Genomic DNA, 25,307 nt, shown 5'->3' on the forward strand with positions numbered 1-25,307 from the left:
AATGCCCCCTGTAGTCACAACGAAACCCCCCACGAAGCTCAGTAACGAACTTAACCTTGGTCCCGACAATAGTTAGCACCACACCAAGAATTATAATCAACATTTTACAAATACTTGAGTTATTTTGCTAACAAGCCACAAACACAAAAGGTGCACTAACGTGACGCACGGACCCCCCACGAAGCCGAAACTTGTACTTGAATTTGGCCTCAACAATGGTAATCTGCCTGCCAAAAATCATGGACGTCGAATCATGCCTTCCAGAGTTATATCGCAAAATCCGCAGTTCCCCACACTCCGGCGAGACAATTTCATAGTCCTTCTGACGAAGACAAATACGGATGTGGCAGACATAGGCCCATACTGCGGTTATGCCCTACGGCATAATATATAACACAGGACCATGTTTACAGCTGAGTCTGCTGAGACTCCCTTCTGAGTAACAGGTATGGTGATGTTAGCCTGGTACCCATTCCATACGCCGGCTTAGAGGTGTTTTAAATAGCCTCTACCAGGGTTCGGTAGCGGCTGAAAAGAGTAAAATTTGCCAAATAGACAGATAACATGCCAGGGTCAGCTGAAGGAGTACACTTGCCACCCCTGAATACACCTTTAGCGGACTAACTCCCCTGACATCTGTCTATTTGGCCAACTTCTACTCTTCCAGCCGCTTCCGAAGCCTGGTAGAGGCTATTTTACCGGCCACAATACGGTATCTTTCCAGCTGGCTTGTTTAATTAACAAAGTAACCGAGACCTACACCGTCTGATTTTCTCCATTTCTCCAGCGCTTCGACATCAGGAAAAATGAAAATAGCTAATTATTATTGATCAGCATCATTTGATATGGTCACAGCGCAAAGACGACCGCAGATGGCATTGACATTATGACTACAACATGAACTTAGGTAACACTCATTGTGTCCCGCAATGACACCGTGACATTTGCAGTCTGTAGGTGTGATCGAGGATGCATAATCGTGTTATGCGGCGTTACGTTCGGTCAGGGACACAGAGCGCATTGTTTTGAGGTGAATCTACTGTACAGGTATTAAATGTGGGCGGACCGCACATCCTAGGCACGTGGCATTGGTCGTGAGCCCACCAGTCTCAGCGATCTTTCGGGAACATGTGATGTTTATAATATGACGTTTTAAAACTATTCTGACATAGAATACTAGTAACTCGCCATAGTGACAGTGCATTGAGAACTAGTGTATGTGTCTCTCTGTGTGTATGCGCATCATGTTCTTGTGTGTGTGCATGTGTGTGTGTGTGTTTGCATGTGTGTGTGTGTTTGTGTGTGTGTGAGTAAGTGAGTGAGTGAGTGTGTGTGTGTGTGTGTGTGTAGTTGGGGTGGAAGCATTTTCTAACTTCTCTATCTTCTCGCTGAGTCGGAAAACAAAGCAACAGTCATCAGAAAATGTAACGGCTTCCACCCCCAACGTCTGCTTAGAGATTCACGCACACCAGATATGTACGGACGAGTAGCGAGTCACGTACACACAAGACATTAGACCTCATTAAGCTTTATGACGTCAAAGGCGGGAAATCCTGGCGGACGAGTGACAGTTCAAGCAGTCAGTTCGTTACATATTTCACGGAAAATATCATGACAGGCCTACAACTTTTTTTTCAGGAAATTCATGAGTTGACGATCACAAGTAGTGAATTTCCGTGCCATGCCAGCTGAACTTGATTCATAGCCTCTACTACGCTTCAGAAGTGGCTGGAAAGAGTAGGGATTGGCCAAATTAGGCAAATAAGCAGATAACATGTCAGGGCTATGGGAGTTGGTCCTCCAAGGAATATATTTGCAAAATGGTCAAAGTCAAAGGCCAACAAACATCTGTCCTCATTGTCTAGTATAGAAACCCAAACCGGCAATCTGGTCGCTCCTATGAGCCTTGTTTTGTGGTGAATATAAATAAAAAATGGTACTCATTATCAGTCTCTCTCTCTCTATATATATATATGGCCAATTTCTACTCTCGGTTTCTGCCGCCATAACAAAGTTTAAGCCTAGGACAGGGCTGGGGTTTCTGTTCCAGGCCGCGTGAGGCTACCTCTAAGTCCGAAGCCTGGGAGAGGCTAGTGCTAGTCCACGGCCACTATAGTAGTGGGAGATTCGATCTTGGTGAAAAGCATTGACTTCTTGGAAACACCGTCGTTCACAGTCACGTACACACGCAGGTCCCACGTGTTACCGCAGAGGCGCTGAGTTGTCACATTCAGGCACGGCAGTGGCAGTCGGGAATGCCAGGCGAACGGTGGGCGCGGTTTACCGTAATCTCTAAGCAGATCATACGGTGGCAAGGCACTATCTATCGGCCAGAGGAGTGTCCATTAGCCATTAAGTGACTAATGGACACGCCCTTGCCACGCCTCAGGCACCAGTGACAGATGTAGTATTATCAGAACCCTCCCCCGACCACCAAGGTTAGTTAGTTAGACCGGGAGCAGTCTGGTCGACAGATTAAGGACCTTGTGCCATGGCCTACCTTTATATACGAATCAAGTCGACTTTGAGTTGAATTTGAGTCAAATTGACTGCCAACCACGCACCGACCTACTCCCAAACACCAGCCAACCCTGGTAGAACCTACCCGTCCACGCCCGAACATTTTCAAACACTCGGCTAGCTGGCGAAGCCGAACAGTAGCCGACCTGGACGAACACCGGCCGACCTTGCTCCCGACCTACTTCTAACCATGGTTGGGACAGTTCGGCAGTGTTCGGGAGGCCATATAATGATCCATAATCTAGCCTCTACCAGGCTTCGACTGGAAAGAGTAGAAATCGGCCAAATTGCTATAGAGAGACAGCATGCCAAGGGAGTTTGGTCGGCTGGAGAAAACAGTTTGCCGCACCTGAAGCCTGGTAGAGGCTAGCCATATTCAGCTATATGTGACGGGAGCGCACACACATGTACGCGTATACCGATAAGCACCAGAAAGATATAAAGTGAGAACATTATGAACTAGTGTAGTATTTAGCTGCTGTACACTTGAAGAAGCCCACAGACATGTGACAGGCTGAACAAAAGTTCTAAACGGGAACTATGCGGCTCCAGATGTCTTATAATTACTGAGGGATGACTGTGGTGTGCACATGTCAGCTTGAGGAATGAATCCACTCTACTTTATACAGTGACAGATGTACTAGTGTTTAACTGTCTAGAATTATCTCCGCGATCCGATAGCCCCCGTTATCACAACGTATAGTCGTTTTGAAATGTGTCCAACTGTAGATTTACGGGAAAGAATAACAGAGCATTTCTAAGAATGACTCAACGCTGCGCAAAGTCAGCTTTATGATTTAATTCTGCCACTCACCCCCTTTCTCTGCCGATGATCGCTTTCACTGACTTTGGTTTGGCAAAAATGTGATGTCGCTGACGGAAAAAAGTTGCCTATTCCGTATCGTAGCTTGTTTTGGGGCTATTTCTTCCCACGTAGCTTGTTTGGGGCTATGTCAAACGCTTCACGAAGTATTAAATGATGACAAAAATGTGCTAAGAAATGGCAGTAAATATCAATATCAGACAGATTTCACATCCATGATACTAGTCATTTTGTTGTTGTTCTGTCGCCATGGAGTGGAATTGCATCACTGTTAATGTCATACATATCTAATTAAATTAACGGATGGGAGAGTGGTTTTCGACGAAATCTGAGGGAAGCAAGAAGGGCGGTGCCGCATCATGCCGGAAGGATTCTCCGGCGATTTTTGTTGATCCCTGTTTAAGCAGACTGGGGAGTGGTTCTCGACGAAATCTGGGGGAACCACAGATGGCGGTGCCGTGTCGGGAGGATTCTCCGTAGGCTCCTATGCAGGCGTTCGGGGGGCTGATTTTCTGATCAAACCTGGAGGAACGCCTGCAAAAAAAGGCTAGATTCTGCGGTGATTTCTGTTGATTCATGAAGTTCTAAACGTATATATACTGAAGGGAGCAGGAAGGTATAAGCAGGAAGGAAGTAGAGGGGAGGGAAGTAGACATGTGGCACCACACATGACTGACAAGGTCAACATGCTGGGACGCTTCAACTTCGGGTCTCTGCTTCACATTAAGTTTTACAGTTTTCCTACCGATATCTGTTTTTTTTTTTCACTCACCAACACCAAAAGCAGTGTCAAACAGCTTTTAATAAGCAATTTATGGTCTATGGACTTCTATTGAAAAGGGGCTGGGACAGGGCCTCGGGTGGTAAAGTTACTCTCCAAGCAGATCTTTTGGTGGTTCCAAGACAGTATCGCATTGACATTGAAAATTGACATTGGCTAGTATCCAGGTTACGGAATACGAGCATCCGTAGGACTTCGGATTTTGATTTGATATCGATGGAAGTTAACATTGAATAAATAGAAAAAAAAGTTGTTTGAATGATGTAAGATTGTATCATATCATTGCATCATATCTTCAAATTTCCCACCAAATTTACCACGAAACAAGTTGGTTTGGGTTCGCAATAGTTCACTGGGGTATGACAACAATGAATACCCCCAAAGAATACTCTCCAGAAAAGGTTGATGGGGGAGGATCGTTACCTTTTTATTTTATATATGCCCCATTTTTTGTCGCTACCCCCGACAAACAACGGGGCATATATAAAAATCAACCTCTGCTTGGAGAGTACCAAAGAACACAAGTCAAGACAAGAACGACAGTGGTAAAATGCCATCAATCTTGAAATGCTAAAAATCTCGCTAACCAAGCGATCTCTCGGAGGTAAGAATTCTACGCCGGGATGGATGTTCTAGAACAAGAACGCGGAACGCCAGTTTTGGTTTGCCCGTTGCTCTGTCTATGACGTCGAATTAAAAACGTTTTTATACTATTATGACATCAGAATAAGCCAGTGCAGTGAGCACTAGTGACCACAAGTCGAGTATAGTGCACTGAGTGAGCACCGTGACTTTTAGGTACACTCCACACAGACGTTATTTTAGTAGTTTGCGCGAAATTTTCCCGCGAAAATGGCCGAAAACGAGCTTGCTGACAGACTCGCCCGGCAGGCGAAAATTGCCGACGGCTCAGCGACGGACGAGCCGAAGAAAATGCGGGAGTACGAAGATCCGAACCAGAAGTTCGCCCACCCGTGGCCCGAGTTCTCCGACTACTTCTCTCGCGAGCAGTGCAAGAAGTATGAAGAGCTGTTTCAAGAGTAAGTGGACGTTTTGCAAATCCTATACAAAATTCTGGGTTCTTCTTGTACTTCAGAAACTGTGCGAACTTTCTTCAACTTAGTTCGCGTAGGATTTAATTTGCCACTCTCTCTTGTCGTGTTATTCTGGGCCTTTGTACGACAAAATACAAGTAGACTGGCGCGCCGCGGCAGTATTCGAACTTGTTTCGAACATTCCAGTGTTCAACTGGCCCTTGGATCTTTGGGGCACGGTATTGTTTCCCAACCCATTTTACACCTGGTTGAAGTGAAGAAAGTCGTGTAAAGTGTCTTTCCAAAACGTGAAAGGACATAGCATCTGAAACCTGCTGGTAGAGGCTACGGTTTTCACAACGTAACAACTATGAATAAATGAATGGATGGATGGATGAATGAGCTGGACCCTCTATGGCCGGCCAACTCCTCTGATAAATGATCCCCCTCTACTATTTATTCAGCCTGCAAAGGAGTCTGGTGGAGACTATAAGAGCTTGCAGGTTAAGTTTATCCTCATATGGCTGCTACGTCTAAGAAACACTGTAGAAACCACAATCCAGCCATTTGTAATGAATTAATCATTTCTCTCCTCCCTGTGACTGTGCAGGAGTGATGAGGATAAGGACGGGTTTATCAGCTATGAGGAGCTGAAGAGGCTGATGGAGAAACGCGGAGACCCCATGACTCACCTGGAGCTCAAGGCCATCATCAAGGAGGTGGACGAAGACAAGGACGGCAAGATCAACATGAGAGAGGTGAGAGGGTGTTTGTTTCCATAAGGCCACGTTGAGTTGATTACTAGTATATGGATGACATCTGTGCACTTGAATGTTTGTCTGTTTTCAAGTATACATACGGTGAAATGAGTGAATATATGTCGTATGTTGCAAAAAATGTATTGAAAAACGATACTTATGTCATAGAAAGCCAAAATCAGGAAAAGAAGAAAATGTGAAGAAATGAAAATGAAGAGTCTTACTATTATTATTCGCCATACTACCAGTATACAGTGTGTTTAGTCATTTGTTCAACCAGGTAGATTTCATAATCAAGAAAACATTTTTTTTGCCAAACTTTTTTTTATTCGCACGCTCGCGTCAGTTTTGGGGTTCCCAGAGGATGTCATCCATATAATCAAATCAACATGGCCTAACCAGTCAACATGGTTGGGGTGGGAGCCCAATGCTCAAAATACTCGAACTCTGCATAGTTGCACAGTTGCAGGTAACAATGAAAATTACCTGCACCACTCAGAATTTATGGTATAGAGATGGTATTTTGAACCTGGGGTTGTTTGTTTGTTTCCCATTACCAGTAAATAGCCTTTAAGAACTTGACTTTGGAATTCTTTTCATTCATGCGACAAAACTAGACAAGATGTGAAATTGGGCCAAATTTATTGCACCCGTGATAAGTGAGGTCAACATGAGAGGGAAGATGAAGCTAACATGAGAAAGGTTAGAGAAAGGGCAAAGTCAACAAGCATATGGAGGTGGTTTAAGGTCAACTCACTCACTATCAGACCAATCCTGACTGTTCAATGTAATTACCAGTTCAACCAATGAATGGCTATTAGCGGTTCAACCAATGAGAGTGTGTTCAACCAATGAAAGTGCCTGTCAAATATTTGCATTTTTTGTAAGTTTTTATATTGCATATATTTCCTAATTTGCAAATTGGCACAGCCATAGCCCATACTGAAGTAAGATGAACTGTTTTATTTGTGATGTGTAATAGTCAGGGATAAGGGTTAGGACTAAGGATCAATCACTACATTAACTTTTGAATCTGTCAAATCATGTACTCCCTCCATGTTGTGTTTCCCAGTGGTTGTACCTGTGGAGTAAAGTAATGAAGGGAGAGATGCCGGAGGGCTCAGGCCTGGCCAAACTGGTGGAGGCCCACAGCAAGTTTGGAGCCTCCATCAAAGTACAGAAGGCAGCCGGCGTCGGAGGAGCCAAGGGGTTCTTCGAATCCAAGGTAAAAACATCTGTGAGATCATCATTCGAGAGCATGTCATCAGAATGTAGTGCAACTGTGTAAAACCCGGATTTTTCATGGTTCATAGATCTCACACCATATTTCTCTACTCATAAATGAAGGTAATCTGTAGGCAGCTGACCAAAAATTAAATCAACGTAATTCAAGACTCAAATGATTTAGCCCAGTTCATAATCAGCTCATATTCGGCGGTGAAAATTTCAAAAAGTTCATAATCACTACCCCCCCCCCCATGCAGGGCCCTTCTCATGGGTCTCACACCACAATTCTGTATCTGTATACCCTCGGCATAACACACCTGCATGTTGCGCAGCAGCAGCTGGCTACATTACAATTCATGACTTGTTAATCCTAATCTTTGCACATCTAACACTAAACATTGTATATAGTTAGTGTACTACTTGGTGGCAGGGACTTTTCTAACGACCCCCCTCCCCTCCTATGTCTCAGATGAACGAAGATGCAGACAAGGAGAAGTACCAACAGGAGATCCAGGAGCAGCAGCGGCTGGACTACGAGCGCAAACGGCAGGAGAAGGCGGAGAAGGAAGCCGAGGAACAGCGCAAAGCCGCCTTCAAGGCACGGGCCGGACAGTTCGAGTAGCCAAGTCCTCACCTGTGATTTTCAGTACTTATCAAGTCGAACTTCTGTAACCAACCAGTTTGAGCAGCAGTGATTTTGAACCTTTGTAACAAATCAGTTCGAGTAGCTAAGCTCTCACCAGTAATTTTCACTACTGTAAAGTTTTATCTTTGTAACAAACTATGCAGTTCAAATGGCTAGTCTTCACCAGTAATTTTCACTACTGTAAAGTTTTATCTTTGTAACAAACCATGCAGTTCGAGTAGCTAGTCTTCACCTGTGATTTTCAATACTGTAAAGCTTAACCTTCAAAACATACCTTTCAGATTTTCAAGTTCATAACTAAGTAGCAAAACGAAGCTTTGAGAAAGTCAACCTGTCGAAACTGTAGCTAGTTGGCTTTAACTTTGCTGACCAAGTTGGTAGTACCTTTTTCCATGTTACAGCCACATTATAAAAGTGTATAAGTTCAACAGTGAAGTGACAAAATATGACATATAGCCTGTGACATTGCTGGCTTTTTGACTGAGATTGTTTTTGTCAATCTCATAGTCAATACTTCATGTTCCAAGGAAAACATGTGACTCTCTGATGTTAAATAATCAGAATAAAGTGTCTTTATCTGTCAGCACGTGTTATCCGTCATTCTTTGCCCCTAGCTGCCTTTTAAAAGATTCCATTAGGACCTTATGTTGTTTTGCCTGCTTCATTCTAGTGAACAAATGGCATCCTCATACTTTCACTTCGGCCTGTCATTCAGAAATTTCACACATTCAGAAATTTCCCGACCATCAACCAATCAAAGGATGTTTGGAGATGAGGTATTTGCATCACCAAAGCTGGTATGTTACACCCAGGGGCAGTTTTATATATATACCAGCTATACAGATGGTAAGGCCTAGGAAAAAATGTGTTTCCTGTTTTCCAACCGACCATAGAAAAAACTGCTGACCCTAGCCTTTTTCTTTGTGTGGACCCCTGCAAGGGACATAAATTTTTTTAAGCTGATCAACCTTTTCTAGCTACATGACCTGACACCTGAGTGATGAAACGTTGTACAATCAGTTTTACAACATTGACATTGAAAATATGTGTCCTCATGCAAGTTTTACTTTGTTAAACTGTATTGTATGAGTTGGATTACAAGTTGGATCACTAGTGAATACTAGTAAGTTGACTAAAAAAAAAGATAATCCCTACCTACCAACCCTAATTTAAACTGTAAACAACATTTTGTTTCCTAGGCCCAAGATACATGTACCATTTTGTGTCTGTCAAAACCCCGGACTACATTTTAACTCAGCAGTGCCCCCTGTGAAGTCTTGTGCTCAGTGCAGCAAGATTTCTGAGCTTATCACCTTTGAGGGGTTTGGACATGTAACCATGGAGGTAGAAAAAAAAGAGATAGTTTTGTCTGTGTTGGGTTAAATTCATTGTCAAGTTGATCAATAGAAAAAACTTAGTGCTACAGAATAACAGCAATACACTAGTGCCTGACTAAGAACCTAGTATTCCAGCAGAGGTTTAATGTAATTTTCGGCATTTTATCAGGCTTTCGTTTCTGTACTTGTAACTTGTTTACGAATACTGCCTTGTCAATTTTATACTGTATTGCAGCCACCAAGGGTCTGCTTGGAGGATAACTAGGACCAATGAAAGAGCCAAATTCAGTCGTATAGAGAGTTAAGTCCCAGGTTTGCTTTATTTTTAACCCTTTTCCACCCAGGGGGACTGCCGAGGCAAGGCGGTGTCTCTTCCACCAACAAAGGCAGAATTTTTTCACTTGCCAATTATGGGCTGTGCTCTTCGTTCCTTATAGCTGGCTTATGCCCAGGTTTTGGCTAACATGTATGTTATCCCATACAGCTATAGACTAACTTTTATATGAATTAGGAGCACTGGTGCTACCCGAAAAATTTAGGCGCACCAGCAAAAACCTAGGCGTGCCACTATGAAGGTAGATCATCATATTGAACGTTAACTTATATGCAGGAATAGCCAATTTACCATCCAAAATTTGTGAACCTAGCATGTCTAGGTAAGAGATCAAATCAGAAATTCCTCTGCAGTACCATAACAAGCTACCAAGTCTAATCATTTTCAATATGGTACTATCAAGACAGGTTTTCCTACCAATTACACGTATAAACACATTGCTAGTGATTCCGAGTTGCAGAAAGTCTTCATTAACATACAAGTCAGACAAACAAGTTGACAGCAACCGAGCATGTGCAAAGGAGTTTCTATGTGAGTATGCCTGCGTTCAAAATGTACCTTAGAAAATAGAACACATCTGCGCTCTACAAAAGGGACTTTATCACTGAAAATGTTATCTGGCCTAAATTTCCCACCTAGACCACACAAATGGAAAATAGGTTTCCATTCAGTAAATCGGTTTGCTAGCAGTGTTCACACTATTTGTGCACCCAATTTTTGGCAATGCCTCTGGGCTGGAGCTGTGAAACAGATTGCTTCTTTTTCTGCTCTGAGAAATGCCACATTTCCCGACCTCGGCAGGGCAGTCCCGTGGGCCATTACACAAAAAACACATCTGACTTTACACAATTGTCCCTTGGGCCGAAAAAATATTGTGAAAACATTATCTGTATAGGATTTAGAAAGCACAAGGACATTATATAATGTCCTTAAAAAGCACAATTATAAATTGCCTGCTACAATAGGAAGTGGGGCCCTGAGCCACTTCCTGGAGAAAGAAAAAAAAATTGGCTTCAACAAGTTAACATATTATTTTCACAAATGTGGTTCTTCACAATAATGCACTACCAGTGAAACAAAGACACAGATCTCAAATGTCTCATTTCAATGTACTGAAAATGCTACTTTTTGCACTTTCCCACATTTTGTAATGCTCCCTACACCTGTGTACATCTACTAGCAGATAAACCTTAAAGGCACCATCGAATCAAGAATGCAAGAAATCGGTGAGAACACACAACATATAGGAAATAAAAAAAAACTTCATCAGACAACATTTTGATGCAAACGATTTCTTAGTTAATTTCGGTTCACAGGATTCCGTAGTGCCACCATCCATCTACCGACATTATCACTAAGAAGTTCTTAATTTAAAGCTAACGTCACAAACAAGCCTGACAGTCTGAAACTTCCCATTTGGTTCATGTCTTTTTATTGGATTTCTGTCTGATAAATCCCAGTAGTAAGTGTGTGAAGGCCCAAGGCATGGTCTGGCAGCAGACACAAGATTATTAACGCTACATCAGTAAGTAAGTGGCTCTTTTTTCCTCCTACCCAATCCATTTTCCCCCTCCCCCCACGGCTTTACTACCAGCAACCCAAGCAGACGACCCAAGTCTCGCCAAGGTCAGGGCCTTTTGCACCCAGTCTCTCCAAGGTCGTAACCTCCGACCTCCGTCTGCAGTAAGAAAGAGAGCTCATCTCTGCCTGTAACCATAGAAACTTGTCGAGCAAGGCAAGAGATGACGCCATCTTTCTCACTCAGGTTACGGTCTTGGGGTGAAGTACAAAGTGCCCAAAGTAGTGCAGACAATGTGATTGCTGAAAACTTGGGATTCGCCTGCTTGCCACACCAAGGAAGAAACAAAAAATAATAACCTGTGCAGGATTTGAAACGTTACAAATGGACAAGAGATGGATACAATTTACACTACAGTACATTTCTATCATTTTGTACAGTTGTAAAGACTGTCGTATCATTTCGGGGACTGGCCAAGTGTTTGCAACAACACAAGGAAACAAAGAAAAAAAACTACGTTAGAACAATGACGACACTACAGGGATCAGCAATGCTGGAAGATTTCATGAAACAGTTTTTTTTTAAAGGATCTGATCTGTACACGGGTACAGTAATGCAGGAAACGTTGCATCTTGGTTGTTGTTGGTAGAGTTGTGGCCACAGGAAGCAAGTGTAAAGCCGGGAAGTCCAGTTCTTGTTTTTATTATTGTTGTTGTGCCTGAGCAGGATGGAACATGATGCAGAAGCAATCATCTCCATTGTCACCAAGTTAGCTCAATGCTGTTGCCTCCACAGAACTGGTGAAGAGAGAGAGATGACTTATTAGCAAATAGCAGATGCATGTCATTGGATAGCAGGTCTCGAAATCCTTTTATCTAGGGTTTTGTCAACTTTTGTGACCTAAATTCACCCCCAATTCCTGTCGTTCCACCTATCTTCCCCCGACCCACATGCTGTCAACCTACTCTGTACATTCACACAAACCCACAGCTCAACCATCATAATCAAGTGACTGGATAAAGTCCTTGCAGTCAAAACATCCAGTTGCTTGACTTTTTATTTTAGTTTTCTTGTAGTTGTATTATGCAACATTCTACCTGAATGTCTAACCTTAATCAATGCCCGAAATAGTAGTTATCCAATGTAATTTTAGGACAGTGAAACTGGATTTTCAAAATCAATTTTTTGGTTGTCTTTTCTATGTATTAACTTTAATCAACCCTATCCCACATCAAACTGATTTCTGTGAGGTAAAACTGTTGTGTTGCTGACTGAAAACAGTTGCTTGTTACATATTGCAGGCAGGCTCTAGTCTAGCTATCTATTGGCGATAACAAATAATAAACGGACTACTCACAGATTGTTTTTGGGCTATTGCAAACGCTTCAAGTATGAAATGAAGACAAAAATGTGCCACAAAATGGCCAGGCAGTACATACAGATTTCATCATCCAAAGTAAGTTTTTTGTTCTGCTGTGATGAAATTAACAAAACTTAGTCAAGAGTTTCCTTCAAGACTTACCTCCAAAGAAGAAGCCCAGTTTACTTTTCCGTGGAGGTCTTAACAGCAATGGCCAATTCTTCACCACAAGCTTTCAAAACTGTGACCTGGGAAGGAAACAATGTTCGTACTCTTCGTATGTATCAGGAGAAACAAAAGAAATCAACTTGCAGTTATGACAGACTGTCATTCTGAATGTGGGAGTATAAATCTTTGGAAAGCATAATTGCCTGAGAGATTTGTTACAACAAAAAGTAATTTTCAGTACTTTTCAAACCACAAAAGGATCTGAACAACTGTTAAATAAACAAGCCCTGTGAAACACTTAATATGGATTGCTTGCATGAAAGTTAATCTGAGTTGGTTAATTACAGTGAAAAGTAAACTTATCCAACTCAAAGAAATGATTTGAGTTGTGTGTCTACACACAGTAAGCTAGCTGAGAGATTTGGTCAAAAATTCCAGTGAAACAAAAATTCTAATTCCTTTTATTGAAGGGAACAGTTTCACTATGAAGATAACCCTCTCCCTACAATCTGTTGACTTTTTAAAAACCTTAGGCCATTTTTGACATCATTTGACACCAGAGATACTGTAACTCACTTAATATTTGTAGTACTTTTATCGTGATTTCCACTGTCACTTTGCGAATTTGTCATTAATGCGGACAAATAATTCATCGACTTTATTTCTTCTGTATGTGACGCCACTGCCAATACTTTGTTCCGCAAACATGTCCATTTTTCTCGGACGGCGAAACTATGCTACCGCAAAAATAATGCGATCTACAGTACCTGGAGGAGTAAAGAGACTCTTTTTACACAACCAAGTCTTTTCTTCAGCCGACATTTCGGTGACTGTCTGTCACCTTCCTCGGGGCAATTCTGACTGGTTCACATTGCACTGCAGCACAGGTGTCGCTGCTATAGTTGCATTCCCAAATGAAATGCCATGTGAACCAGTCAAAATTGCCCTGAGGAAGGTGACAGAGAGAAGTGTGAAAAGAGTCTCTTTACTCAGGGTCTTACCAACCTGATGAAACTACTCATGGAAGTACTTAGAGGAATCTAGAGCAGTACTTACCATAATCGAATCGCCTTGATCGAAACGGGTGGTGATGTCCTTGCCCACATCACCTTCGGGCACTTTAAGATCGTCGCGTGTATCTCCGCCGTCATCCATTAGGGACATGTAGCTGTCATCAATATCGACCAGCTGAAGAAATATATATATATTACATAGTTCTCACCAGGCTGTTTGAGCGTAGGGGCCCCCTACGCTGTGATTTTGATCCCCTATGCTGTGATTTAGCCCCCTACACTGTGTTTCAACCAGCGTAGGGGTGGTTTTTGGGGGCAGAAGCTTCATTAATCTTTAAAAAAATGAAAATATAACTTAAGAATGAAGCTATAACAGAGGGAAAACAAAATCTGTCCCCCAATAAACAATAAATAGTGTCTTAAGTGGTTAATATGAGTTACAAAATTTTTTGGGGAGAATATCAGGCCCATGTTTTGGGGACTCGGTGCGTGACTCGCGCCGCAGAAAGTTGCCCTTCTATACCTGACCCCTACGCTGTGAAAAAATCCTGGTGAGAACCCTGATATTTATTTATTTATTTGCAAATTCATGCTGTAAGACAAACATACAAGTAAAAACAAGTTCTGTAAATTGCCACAGAACACAAGCTTAACTTTCTGGGTTGGACTTCTTTGTCTAGACTTTTTCTGCAATGAGTAGGTTTTGAGAGGTTTAAAGGGTTGTGGAGTTTTATTTTTTTCGTAAATGTTTGGAAGTTGTGGTAAATTTTTGTGGTGTCTTTACTTTGTTCAGAAAAATAAAAAATATTGTCACCTAACATGTCATCTCAAGTGATGCTGTGCTTATCATTTAACAACATCCCATATTGTGAAACCTGGGCTTAAAATACATTTGTGATGTTATGGTACGTGGTAAGTGCCTCACCTGATAATCTTGACGGTTGACATTTGGAACATCCATGTTGTGGGTAGAAGGGCACACGTCCTCATACTTCTTACCAGTAAAGATGTCGATTCCCACTAAGTGAACCTGAAACAAAAATATAACTCAGAACGTGCAGTAGTGAAAGTAATACATGTGTATCCAGTATTTGATTACACTGTCTTTCCTGACATACTTCTTCCAAGAATTTGTCTGACTTGAGCAAAGATTTGCGACCTTCCACGCTTTGGTAACTCATGTTACTTCTTGTACATAACTTCATAGAAGACGAGAAGTGTACAAAAAAGATCTGCTGCGGTACAAAGGAAAGCTATAAGTATAATAGCGCACACCGTAGTTTGTGTTCATGTTGGGTCTATGCGAATATGCCTGTCCAGTGTATTCTACTGTACAACAGAATTGCTTCAACCATGAAAAACTCTTTTCCCATTTTTACGGTGATGTAAAATCTCCACTACTAATATAAATGAATTTACAGTAGTTTACAACATCCCTGGGTTCTAGCCAGCTCAAATTCTTTTTCCATCAGCCCAGGTTCGTAGGAAAGATTGGATTTTGAAGCGTTCAAATACGCAATTTTTCCACGTTTGAGTGGCAAATCATGGGGTTTTGAGTGGTTGCCAGTCGTTGTTTGGATGTTTTTATAATTCTACTGAAGACTTTTTGTTGATTTTCGACTGTCAAGGTTGACGGATTGGTTTGAACTTTTTTTCCGTCATACCTTACAAAGTTTGGGTAATTGACAGAAAGTTCCAGTTTCCTGAAAGAAAAACGGGCACTGGTTAGAGAACTGCAACACCCAGTAGGTTGTTTTACCTTAGCGTGGCCGTGCTTCCCAGTCTTGGAGGTGCTCATTTCCACGATCTTGCAGGGGCGGTTCTTCAGCATCACGTGGCCATTCTTACGCAGAGCAGAGCACTGCTGTGGGTAGGTGGAGGAAGCGCCAGCATCTACGCGTTCGAAATCTCCTTCGTCTGCCATTGTTGTACTGGGTCAGCTGTTAGAGGTGGGGAAGAAAGCAGATGTTGTAAAAGCATGTATGATTAATTTACCCTTATCCTCCTGGTATTTTTTTACACAATGATTTAAAAATTCTATGCCTCAATTTGGACATAGACCCAACTTTTTTGCCCAACGGTGACGTAGTTACTTTCGCATTCATCGTGCTTTGCTGCAGTGTGATGCGTTGCTCAAGAAATACCCCCAAATCATACATATACAGGGTGCTATAATATATGAGTGGTGCTGCATGTGGAACCCATATATATGTTATTATATATGGGCTCCACAGAAGGGTTAAGACTGTTCTTCTTGGGGGTAAAAAGTTAAGGTTTTATTCTTCCACTCGGGGATTTAAACTGCACACTTTGTCACTCATGTTTCTCAATGTACCTGTATGCTTTGACTGTAGATATATATTATTAGAGTATAGATTCTTGATTTTTGGCAAGCTGTGCATGCAAGTGAACACTGTTACTACCAACCCCCAATTACCTTCATTGAAGAATATCTACTGTACTAGCTTGTCTGCAATAGTCATCTTCAAATATTGCATTCATAAGCATTCAACGTCAGACAGATGAATATAAGGACAACGCCCAGTGCTATAATATGCATAACATAATGCCTGATCATCAACTTTTTGCCTTCAATTTCAAGTTCTAGCCTGAGCTACAGAAGGACATTTTCAGCTATGCTTTTTTTTACCACAAAAAGAAACAAAAAGCTTGCACTAAGTTTCAAATTCTTGATTGACAATACTAAAAAAGGCAGGAACACAGTTCATTTTTAGTGTCATCCCTCACAAATTAATAATCAGGACAATTTTTGCAGTGCACGTGTCGGGTGAGTTGGTGGCAATAATACAAAAACCCAATAAAATTGAAAATCAATATGTTACAACAGTCAACTTGGATTGGGAAGAATGCTAATGCCATAGAAGATGCACCACTGAAATTCAAGAGTTAACATTGAAAATGGAAGGGCTCACAGATAATGTTTGAAAAAAGTTGAAACTAAGCATGCACCAATTTAATCCATCAGTTTTCGGAGTTAAAAGCAACAACATTAGAAGCATCAATATACAAGTCATACGAGTCAAAGAGTAAAGTTGGTATCTTGGCATAATCACTTTCTGGTAACTAACAAAGTGTGATTCAAATTTTTCTTTGCAGCCCTGTTTTGTTTTTTATGTCCTCTTGGTAAAATATTGTGTGTCAGAAGCAAGGAAATAAACTGAATAAGCCAACAACAAGAGAAAAATTTAGCTAATTCAGTGGCCTACATCAACTGTTTACCAAAGTCCGAAGTGCAAAGAAGGTGTAACATTTTTCACATTCTATAACGACAGAAATTAGTTGCCCTTCTTTTATTTTGAGCAACTCGAACAACCAGAGGTTGAAGCAACTTCAAGTGTGTCAGAGTTGTGGTGGCCATAGTCATGATTGAGGCACATTTTGGGTGTTTTAACCGGCACAGCAACAAACTTTTGTGTAATGTCAGTAATTTCACACATACACAAAGAAGGAAACATAACTTCTTACCTACACAACTGTTGTTTTTCTTAGCCATAAAGAACATGAGCACAGAAAAGGAAATGCCCAAACTCTTCCCATATGTAAAAGAATGATGTTTGGGAAATGCCACGTTATAATGATATGCTGACAACTTTTCAGGTTCCTGTTTTCATGACCAAGCACCAGAAATAACTCTAAAATAACTAAAAAAAAAGCCAAAGTTTTGAATGGCAAGGAGATGGTCTCAACCCGATTTCTTTACACTGTGGTTTTGACTAGAATATGCTAAAAATTTGACATTCGATAGCAAATCTTGAGTTGTCAAAGGTCGGCTGTGCAGACTGAAACTGCCGTGCATATGCCACATAACGGCCGGATATAGAGACTCGTGCTGCATACAACAAAGATACACCGGTCCCACCGACACAGAGAGGTATACAACTCCCTTTGGGTAGGCTTATGAGGGAAAAAGAGGTCATACGACAAGTTCAAGGCGACGGAGTTGGGTGAGACAGAGTGCGGGCACACCCAAGTCTCCCCAACGTGGCCCCTCTGTCCTCACAACTGTGCTCCCCCACAATCCGGTTCACCAGCACACCGGTGCGGCCCCGAGACCAACAAAAACGACAACTTTCTCGTCCCACGTACGCCGAACCGCCCCTCAAATTCAACGTTTTACGGTCTGTGGATTGTTTGACGCGAATCGTGCGAAGTTGTTGCCCAAAACGGGGAGTTTGCGGCCGGCAGAACGGCGGGAAACCGTGCTATGGGAGCCATGCCTGGCCAGGGGTGAACCAACATGGCCGCTGGCTCTACAATGAAACAGCGATCATCGAAAGTTGAAAAACTCCCCACCGAGATGCTTAAAACCTACAAAATTCCCCACAAAACACCTAATGGCGACTACGAACTAGTCAGAGAGACGTGGGGCGAAACATCACCCGGGATAACGGGATAAAGACATGAAAATATGTTAAGAAAGAGAGAGCGGCTTACATGTGACTTGGCTGGCGCAAGTTAAGAGGCTCAGAGAGCGCCTGCGCGCTGACTCATGGCCACCAATGTGCTGTAGAGGGGGGTACCAGCAATTGCCCCCGCTATGGGGCATTGCATCACTGGAAACGATGATGAGGCAATTCAGGAGCGACACCTAGCGACCACACCGACTAGTTTCCCTACCCAAAAATATTGCACATCTGTTGGTAATGATTGAAGAGACTTACTCTCTCTCTCCAACACATTTTGGGGGCATTGCATTACAGGAGAAGATTATGAGGCAATCCTTTACAGATACGAAGCAACGAAACTAGCCTGGGTACCTTCCGGATTTTGCTGCGCTAGTCAGCAAACTTTAAAGAAAAGCAGCAACATCCGGATGGTACCCAGTAGACGAAACTGAAACTCAGAATCAAAAATCGCACTAAAATATTGGTCAATGACGTCGTCAATATCAAAACTAGCCTCCACCAGGAGCATGTTTGCCGCTCCCCTGGTATATTACCTACCTATTTGACCAATTTCTATATGAACTATGAACTATGCCAACAGTGATCGCGACTCAACATTCACAACCACATTAATTATGGAGATGACTCACTGTTTGGCCACACCCTTATAGCAAGGAGGTCAGTAACTCCACAGTCAATAGACAATGACTGAGTCAATACAATTTTGTGCACAGCTGCGAAGAGCCTTCTAGCGACGTTCTCTAGAACTTGGATTAAATCCAAGGAATCAAACTTTAGAGTACCACGCGAAAAAAGGAAATTTTGTGTCATTTAATTAGCTATAGGCCACAGCAAATTGTAGATGCTGTCCCTTATATCCATCATCGTGCTCTCTACCATAGGTAGTTCAGAACATAAGCCTGAAATCCAGCCTGGCTTGGGGCGAAGCGATTTTTTTGGGAGCGAACCTATAGCTAACAAGGCTGGACTTTAGGCTATCGGAACATTAGATTTGTAGGATGAAATTTACTATTGTAGTCAGTACCATGTCTATGCTAGATGCTATTGTGAGTTAGCGGATCCCGGACATCATCTATGACTACTGAGGTGCACTTATTCAATGCTTCCATATACATGGACCGTAAAGAATGAATGACTGAATGGTGAACGAGTGAGGGTGGTGAATGACTGAATGAATGTCTTTATTAGAGATTTCTGTTTTCAATACCGATAAAATGGATGTTGGAATGTTGAAAAAGCATGGTCTTGGCTCGTCATCTTGTGTTTTCAGATGACAAATTTCGCATCATATTATTACCTTTGTCAAGAAGGTTATGTTTCCGGTATAGCGTTCGTGTGTGCGTTTGTGTGTCCGTCTGTCAAGCCGATAAACTCGAGAAGGCTTAACTTGTGGATTATCTTGCGATTTGGCATATTGGTAGGTTTTGATGAGACCTCTCGAAATGATCAAATGTTGGAGCCCCTGGCGGCTTGGTATTGTAATGTAGCTTTCAATATAATATCTCGTGATATGGACATGCCAGGGTCACGAATGTTGGAGATGGTAAATAGCTCTTGTGCTCCGCAAGAAGTGGGATCCGATATATGTTTGGGTTCCCTAGCAGCCTGTTCTGGAACTACAGCGGCCGTACGCGTTATTTAGCCATCTTGAAACCAATGGCCTTTTCTTCACCGCAAGCTTTCAAAACTGAGATCTTGAAGAAAGAAACAAGGTTCATTCTATTATGTATCAAAAGAAACATATATAGAAACTTGCAGTTACGCCAAATCATCATACTGAATGTTGAAAAGCATCACTGACTGAGACATTTGTGAAAAAAATGCTTTTATTACTTTTCAAACAACTATAAAACAAGCATAAGACCCATGGGACGCTAAAGGTGGATTGGAAAGATGCATCTAAATATATCCCTACAAACTTATACTTGAGGGTCGACGATATTTAAAACCCATCAAGTTGTGGACATCAAAGAGGATAGCGACTTCTCACAGCCTATCACACGGGGTACAACCTACGTCACGGGATGGCCAGACACATTCAGATATGCCGACGCGCTCGACGATCAGGCAAAGTGGACCCTCTATGGCCGGCAAACTCCCCTGGCAGGCTACATTCCTTTTTAGCCCTTGCAAAAGGGTCTGGTGGACTCGCGGTTCGGACGCACCCTTATAGCAAATCTCAAAGCAGACTTACAGATGGAAGCAGTGTGGAGTAAAAGGCAAAAAGATAGCTGTGTTTTTTTTAATTATTTTACCGACTATCATTCCACCGGTAAATATGTTTGGAGACATAATAATACCTTATGAGAGTAACTCCATAATGAGTCAACAAAATTTCTAGCCAACAGCTGCCAAGAGCCTCCTAGCGACGTTGTTTGGAACTTCTCTGGTCAAATCCGAAGAACGTTAACCAAAAATTGAGTACCTCGAGAGATTTTAGATACATGTAATTGATACTTTGTGGCGGACCGGGTATCATTCTTGAAATGAGACTTTTGTGTCATATTTTAGGACAAAGCAAATTGTAGATGCCATACATAATACTTGTCGAGTTGTCCTCTCTCTGAGCCGTTGGAACATTGGAACAGAAATCAAATCATAGCATGACGGCTGTTACAATATGTACGTAGACGTCACGCCTTATCAATATAGTACCATGCTAGTGCACTAGCTGTGTATTAGCCTCTACCAGGCTTTGGGAGGCTCTATTTGGCTGATTTCTACTCTTCCAGTCGCCTCCCGAAGCCTGGTAGAGCCTAGTTGTGTTTGACTCCAGGTGTTGATATGTTTCCAAATATAGAATGACTCACTGAACGACTGACTGACTGACTCAACGAATGCCTATTTCTACTATTTTCTAGCTTTGTTTCCAATACCGATAGAATGAATGTTGGCCGATATGTCCTTTTTTCACCTGATGAGTAGAGTAGAGTAGAGTAGAGTGATGACGGTCTTGTGTTATGCTTTTTTGGGATGACACAAATTTTGCAGTATGTTATTGAAGACTGAAATACAGGAAAGCTTTTTGCATATTTTTAGAAAAAGTTGGAAATATCTTTGTCGGATCAAGGGCTGTATAATGTCCTTGGTCGGATTTAGCTATATAAAAATCCATGCATTATTATTTAATACATCAATACATAGATTTTGCATCTCTGTTTCGCTTTCTCAAATGATAGATGTCTCGCACAGCAATAGTTATTATCCAGTTTATAAATGGCTCTTTTGGGGATTTATGACGCTAAACTTGAACGAAGTGAGTGATTTTGTTTCTCAAAGTCTTTGCATGTTTCTATGGGTGAATCGCATTCACTTCACAATGCATTGTGGGCCTTCCCACGCGTCAGCTGCAAACTTTCAGACCAACGAGGAAAACGCGCGAAAATAACTCATTTCAAACGAACCAATGAGCGCGTGAAATGTGTTAACTAGGTTGATCTGGACCAATGGGAGGCCGCCTCCCGTGGTGCCCCTGGGCCGGCGGCGCAGCGTGCAGCTCAGCCATCACAGCGAGGAGAACAAAGCGCGAGGAAGAACAGCGTGGAAGAGTCGTGACACCACCGAGCGAGGCACCGCCGATACACCGGCCACACCACCGCAGAACAACATGACGGACGCCGAAGAGAAGCCCGAGGTCCACCAGGAGCCGAAGAAGGAGAAAACCGTTCTCGGTAAAGACGGTATTTTCGTGTCTGAAATCCGGTTCGGTAGGGTCGGGTAGGTCGTGGCATGCGACATGGTCTCCCACTTCCGCTTCGTCACCCCTTCGTCACCCCCTCTTTTGGCCTTGGACTTGCAGTCTAGCCGTGCCACGCTCATTGTCATTTTTCCTTTCCCACTACAGCCACAGGAGTGCGAGGGACGGTCAAATGGTTCAACGTTAGGAACGGCTATGGCTTCATCAATAGGTGAGCTTCAAAGTACCGGGTATAGTGAGCTAGAAAAACCAACTTATGGCGACTGGAGTACGGTAGAAAAAACACGGCCACGCCACGAGGCTACTGCCTGCCATTGTTTTCTTAGTTAATCATATGAGCTGGCGAGGTAAAATTTGTGTGTTACAGTTTCAATTTTCTTTTATTTCTGATGGAAATTATAAATAGAATACACACCCTAGATCTTATCGTTTTAGAATATCTTGATATGTTTGAGTACCCACGTAACCTTAATTTTACCCCGTGCATTTGTGATAAATTGCTGTTTTGACAGTACACTAGAATTTTACAATGTTGCCAAATCTGACAAAGAAAGCCTGAAGCTAGATATAAAAGTGAGCTGCGTCGTTCCATACCAAACTTGCCAGATCCAAACACGAACTTGATACTTGATCTCAGGCTCAACTCATAGCTTGGCAACAATCCACGGAATCGTTAAAAAAAGTAATCCGTATCAATTTTCCAAAACCATTTTCAGAATTCTGGGAAACTGATGCTATTTTTGTAATGTTTTGAAATTTAGAATAAAGCTTAGTTCTTCAACTGAAAAAGCAAGAATAAAACTCCGAAGTCCCAGACACTGGGGCTTGACCTTTGGTGACCTTTTGTCTGACTCACCCTTCTATGTGATGTAAAATGTGTAATTTTCCTGTTTACAGTTTTTTTCTTTCTTCACTTTTCAGGGATGACACCAAGGAAGATGTATTTGTCCACCAGGTATTTGATTTGATCTGCTGAAGCACTTAGAAAAACTAACAAGAAATTATAGCAGTATTGCAACTGCAATTCATTAGCAGTTCTACCACTAACTTGATAGACATTATAATGTAGATTTCTGCAACAAATGTATTGTTCAGAATAGTAAATTGTTTATTCACATGCAAAAAATGCAGACAATATTGGCAAAAGGACACAATTCAGGCAAGTGCAGACAACACACAACAAAACCTCTAGTATTATGTCTTACATGCTATTTTTTTAGGAAAATAGAAAACAGGATATGTTAAACAGATGCAACATAGATATCTTAATGTAATATAGGCATCACTATTGTTTTTACATGTAAAATAACACCAGCAATACACTGTTGTCTGTTGAGGAAATTGTACATCACATAAGTATTATACAATGTACTGTTTTCCTCTGCAGTGTTTGTTGCATTTGATATAACACATGAAAAACACACACAACTGAATACACTCTACACAGTGAGCTACATGAACTTTTAACTTTTTATGAGATATTCTGAACCTCCTAATCCTAAGTCAGAATATACTAACAGCCACCAAAGGAGTGCTGCCAGTACATTTTGACTTGTTCTCACAGTCAAAACAAGTGTAAAACGTCCTGTGTTGGTGAAATTGAACAATGTTCTCAACAAACAATATTACAAGTTGTTGTCAATTTACAATGTGTCGAAACCTGAACTGTTAACTTAGACACTGTTCAGAAGCTGCTGGTGCCTGTCAAATGTTTCTGATCCACTGTCACGAATCCACACTCACAGTAGTTTTCCTATTGCTGCAGTTTCTTTTCTCACTTTTGCATCAAAGCTCCTGAATTTGGTAAAATTTAGTGTTTTTTTTAATGTACAGTAGTAGTTATCCTTCCATCTTGATGTAGACACTTGCAATACGACATGTACACAGCGTATGTAGTATTGTGGCTATTAAGTAACTGACCCAGCTTCTGGAACAAGAAGTCCTGAGTTTGAATCCCGACAGTTGCTCACTCAAGATGCACGCTACTACTAGAAAGAGTTGCAGTCTGTAGGATATGTCGTTAATCGTAGTACATGTATTGCACTTGTTGAAAAGAGCTTGGAGGATTTTCCTGGTAAAAATGAACCAATATATACTGTACACAGCACCTGTCTTCTCTGTATGTGTAGCTCAACTGTTCATTGAGTTCATTTGAGCTAAACTCGTTTGACTTTAAGATAACTTTTCACTTTGACATGTAAACATTACAGGGAAAACCGTCTTTTGTAAACTCAGGAGAAGGTAGCAAACCAAAGTAGCTTACATCTGAATCACTGATAAATTTTCAACATATCACAAGTGGAAACATCTTTCAGAACAAGATTGCAGTTCAAGTAAGATACCAGTGATGTGGATAATCAGATGATGGGTGCAAATTTGGGAATTTTCAGCAATCTGTGTACTCGTACTGGTTTGCTGTTACTCAAAAAAGAAACTATAGTCATTTTGTTGCAAACCTGCAAATATTACCATAGATGAAACATTTGATACTGTTGGTTTACAAGTTGAGCATATTTTGCGCATTATTCAGGTTTCTGCTAGTAATACTTTAAGAAATCCACTAGAAATTTTGCATGTACATCTGGCACATTTCGCAAAGAAAAACCATGCAAAATTCATGTATATGAACTAGTGTATTTGTACACATGTAGTTTTATTCTAATATATCAGATTTCCTGTACAAGTATGTAGGAAAGACACAAGGTGAGGTGTAGGAATGAAGTGCTTCTTTCTACTTGCACAGAAAGGATGCAGGAGTGTTGAGTTTCTGTCAAAACCAGAAATGTTTGAAGTTGAGAAATCCTGTTGGCCATGTTCAGCACTAGAACTTGTCTGACTCTGAAGGAGGCTTTATACCCTCTCTGTTACCTGACCTTTCACCCCTGCCATGGTACAACGCATTCCAAATATGGTAGTGAGGAGGTGGCACATGAGAAGCAAAAGCACGTCGGTGTTGTTGCTGCTTTGTCATCGTAATGTTTCAGCTTGGGAAAATACTCCACACAAGTTTCGGAAGTTAAACACCCCAGAACAGTGCAGAATCATAACAGTTCATTCTAAATGTTTTTCTTGCATTTTTGGTTTATTTACCACATATGTCTGGGGTCAGGATCAGAAATTATATCTATCGGGAAGCCAGAGTCAACATGATGTATATATGGAGTCTATGCAAAATCCTGAAGGAAATTATACCTTGTTCCCGAGAGTTAGAAGTCGTTGCATAGAGAATTAGAAACAAGCATGATTTGTTAAGATATGTCACAAGCTAACTTGTGGCCTACTTTTGTGTGAAATGTTTGTCATTTAATTCATGTGCTAGATTGCTTTCTAAGTTCAAGTAGATTTTTTTTTTTGGGGGTGGGGGCGAAATGACATTACGCCTATTGAAATAATCTATTACACAATGACAGTAATAGGTCTGATAAGTGAATGACTTGCCAATTATGTTCACACTTGAGAGAAAATATGATGTTAACTTTACTAATCCTGTCATGACCAATTTTCGTTGTCCTGTACTCAAAAAGCGTACGTTTGAAACTTGTTTGTCCATAGACTGCCAGCAAAACTAACATTGTGTAGAACTAATGTAGCATTTTCCATGTAAATAAGCTGTAGCTTTTAGGCAAGAGTTCCTGGACAAGAGAATGCTGAAGAAGTTCCTTG

At 41.6% G+C, this 25,307-nt stretch overlaps 3 protein-coding genes across 4 annotated transcripts in view; 2 read left to right on the forward strand and 1 right to left on the reverse strand.

Annotated features, from left to right (window-relative positions):
* Positions 1 to 4,790: 4,790 nt before the first annotated feature.
* LOC109484180 (EF-hand domain-containing protein D2-like) lies at positions 4,791 to 7,842 on the forward strand. Its single transcript, XM_019787406.1, has 4 exons — positions 4,791 to 5,164; positions 5,769 to 5,916; positions 6,989 to 7,141; positions 7,613 to 7,842. Exons 1-4 carry the CDS (start codon positions 4,977 to 4,979, stop codon positions 7,763 to 7,765), a joined length of 642 nt encoding a protein of 213 aa, XP_019642965.1. The 5' UTR covers positions 4,791 to 4,976; the 3' UTR covers positions 7,766 to 7,842.
* A 2,894-nt stretch (positions 7,843 to 10,736) lies between these two features.
* LOC109484182 (eukaryotic translation initiation factor 5A-1-like) lies at positions 10,737 to 18,140 on the reverse strand. Its single transcript, XM_019787408.1, has 6 exons — positions 17,976 to 18,140; positions 15,280 to 15,460; positions 14,446 to 14,550; positions 13,564 to 13,695; positions 12,502 to 12,587; positions 10,737 to 11,776 (listed from the first exon to the last, which is right to left on the reverse strand). Exons 2-5 carry the CDS (start codon positions 15,442 to 15,444, stop codon positions 12,522 to 12,524), a joined length of 468 nt encoding a protein of 155 aa, XP_019642967.1. The 5' UTR covers positions 15,445 to 15,460; positions 17,976 to 18,140; the 3' UTR covers positions 10,737 to 11,776; positions 12,502 to 12,521.
* A 3,277-nt stretch (positions 18,141 to 21,417) lies between these two features.
* LOC109484179 (Y-box factor homolog) overlaps positions 21,418 to 25,307 on the forward strand; it is a 29,084-nt gene continuing 25,194 nt past the window's right edge. For both annotated transcript variants that reach the window (XM_019787404.1, XM_019787405.1), the window contains exons 1-3: positions 21,418 to 21,618; positions 21,792 to 21,855; positions 22,566 to 22,599. In XM_019787404.1, coding sequence (XP_019642963.1) covers positions 21,555 to 21,618; positions 21,792 to 21,855; positions 22,566 to 22,599 — 162 coding nt within the window. In that variant the 5' untranslated portion in view covers positions 21,418 to 21,554. The remainder of the gene's footprint in view (positions 21,619 to 21,791; positions 21,856 to 22,565; positions 22,600 to 25,307) is intronic.

Source organism: Branchiostoma belcheri, unplaced genomic scaffold (genome assembly GCF_001625305.1).
Source record: "Branchiostoma belcheri isolate BF01 breed outbred unplaced genomic scaffold, Haploidv18h27 scaffold69, whole genome shotgun sequence".
In the NCBI taxonomy this organism is placed as follows: Eukaryota; Metazoa; Chordata; class Leptocardii; order Amphioxiformes; family Branchiostomatidae; genus Branchiostoma; species Branchiostoma belcheri.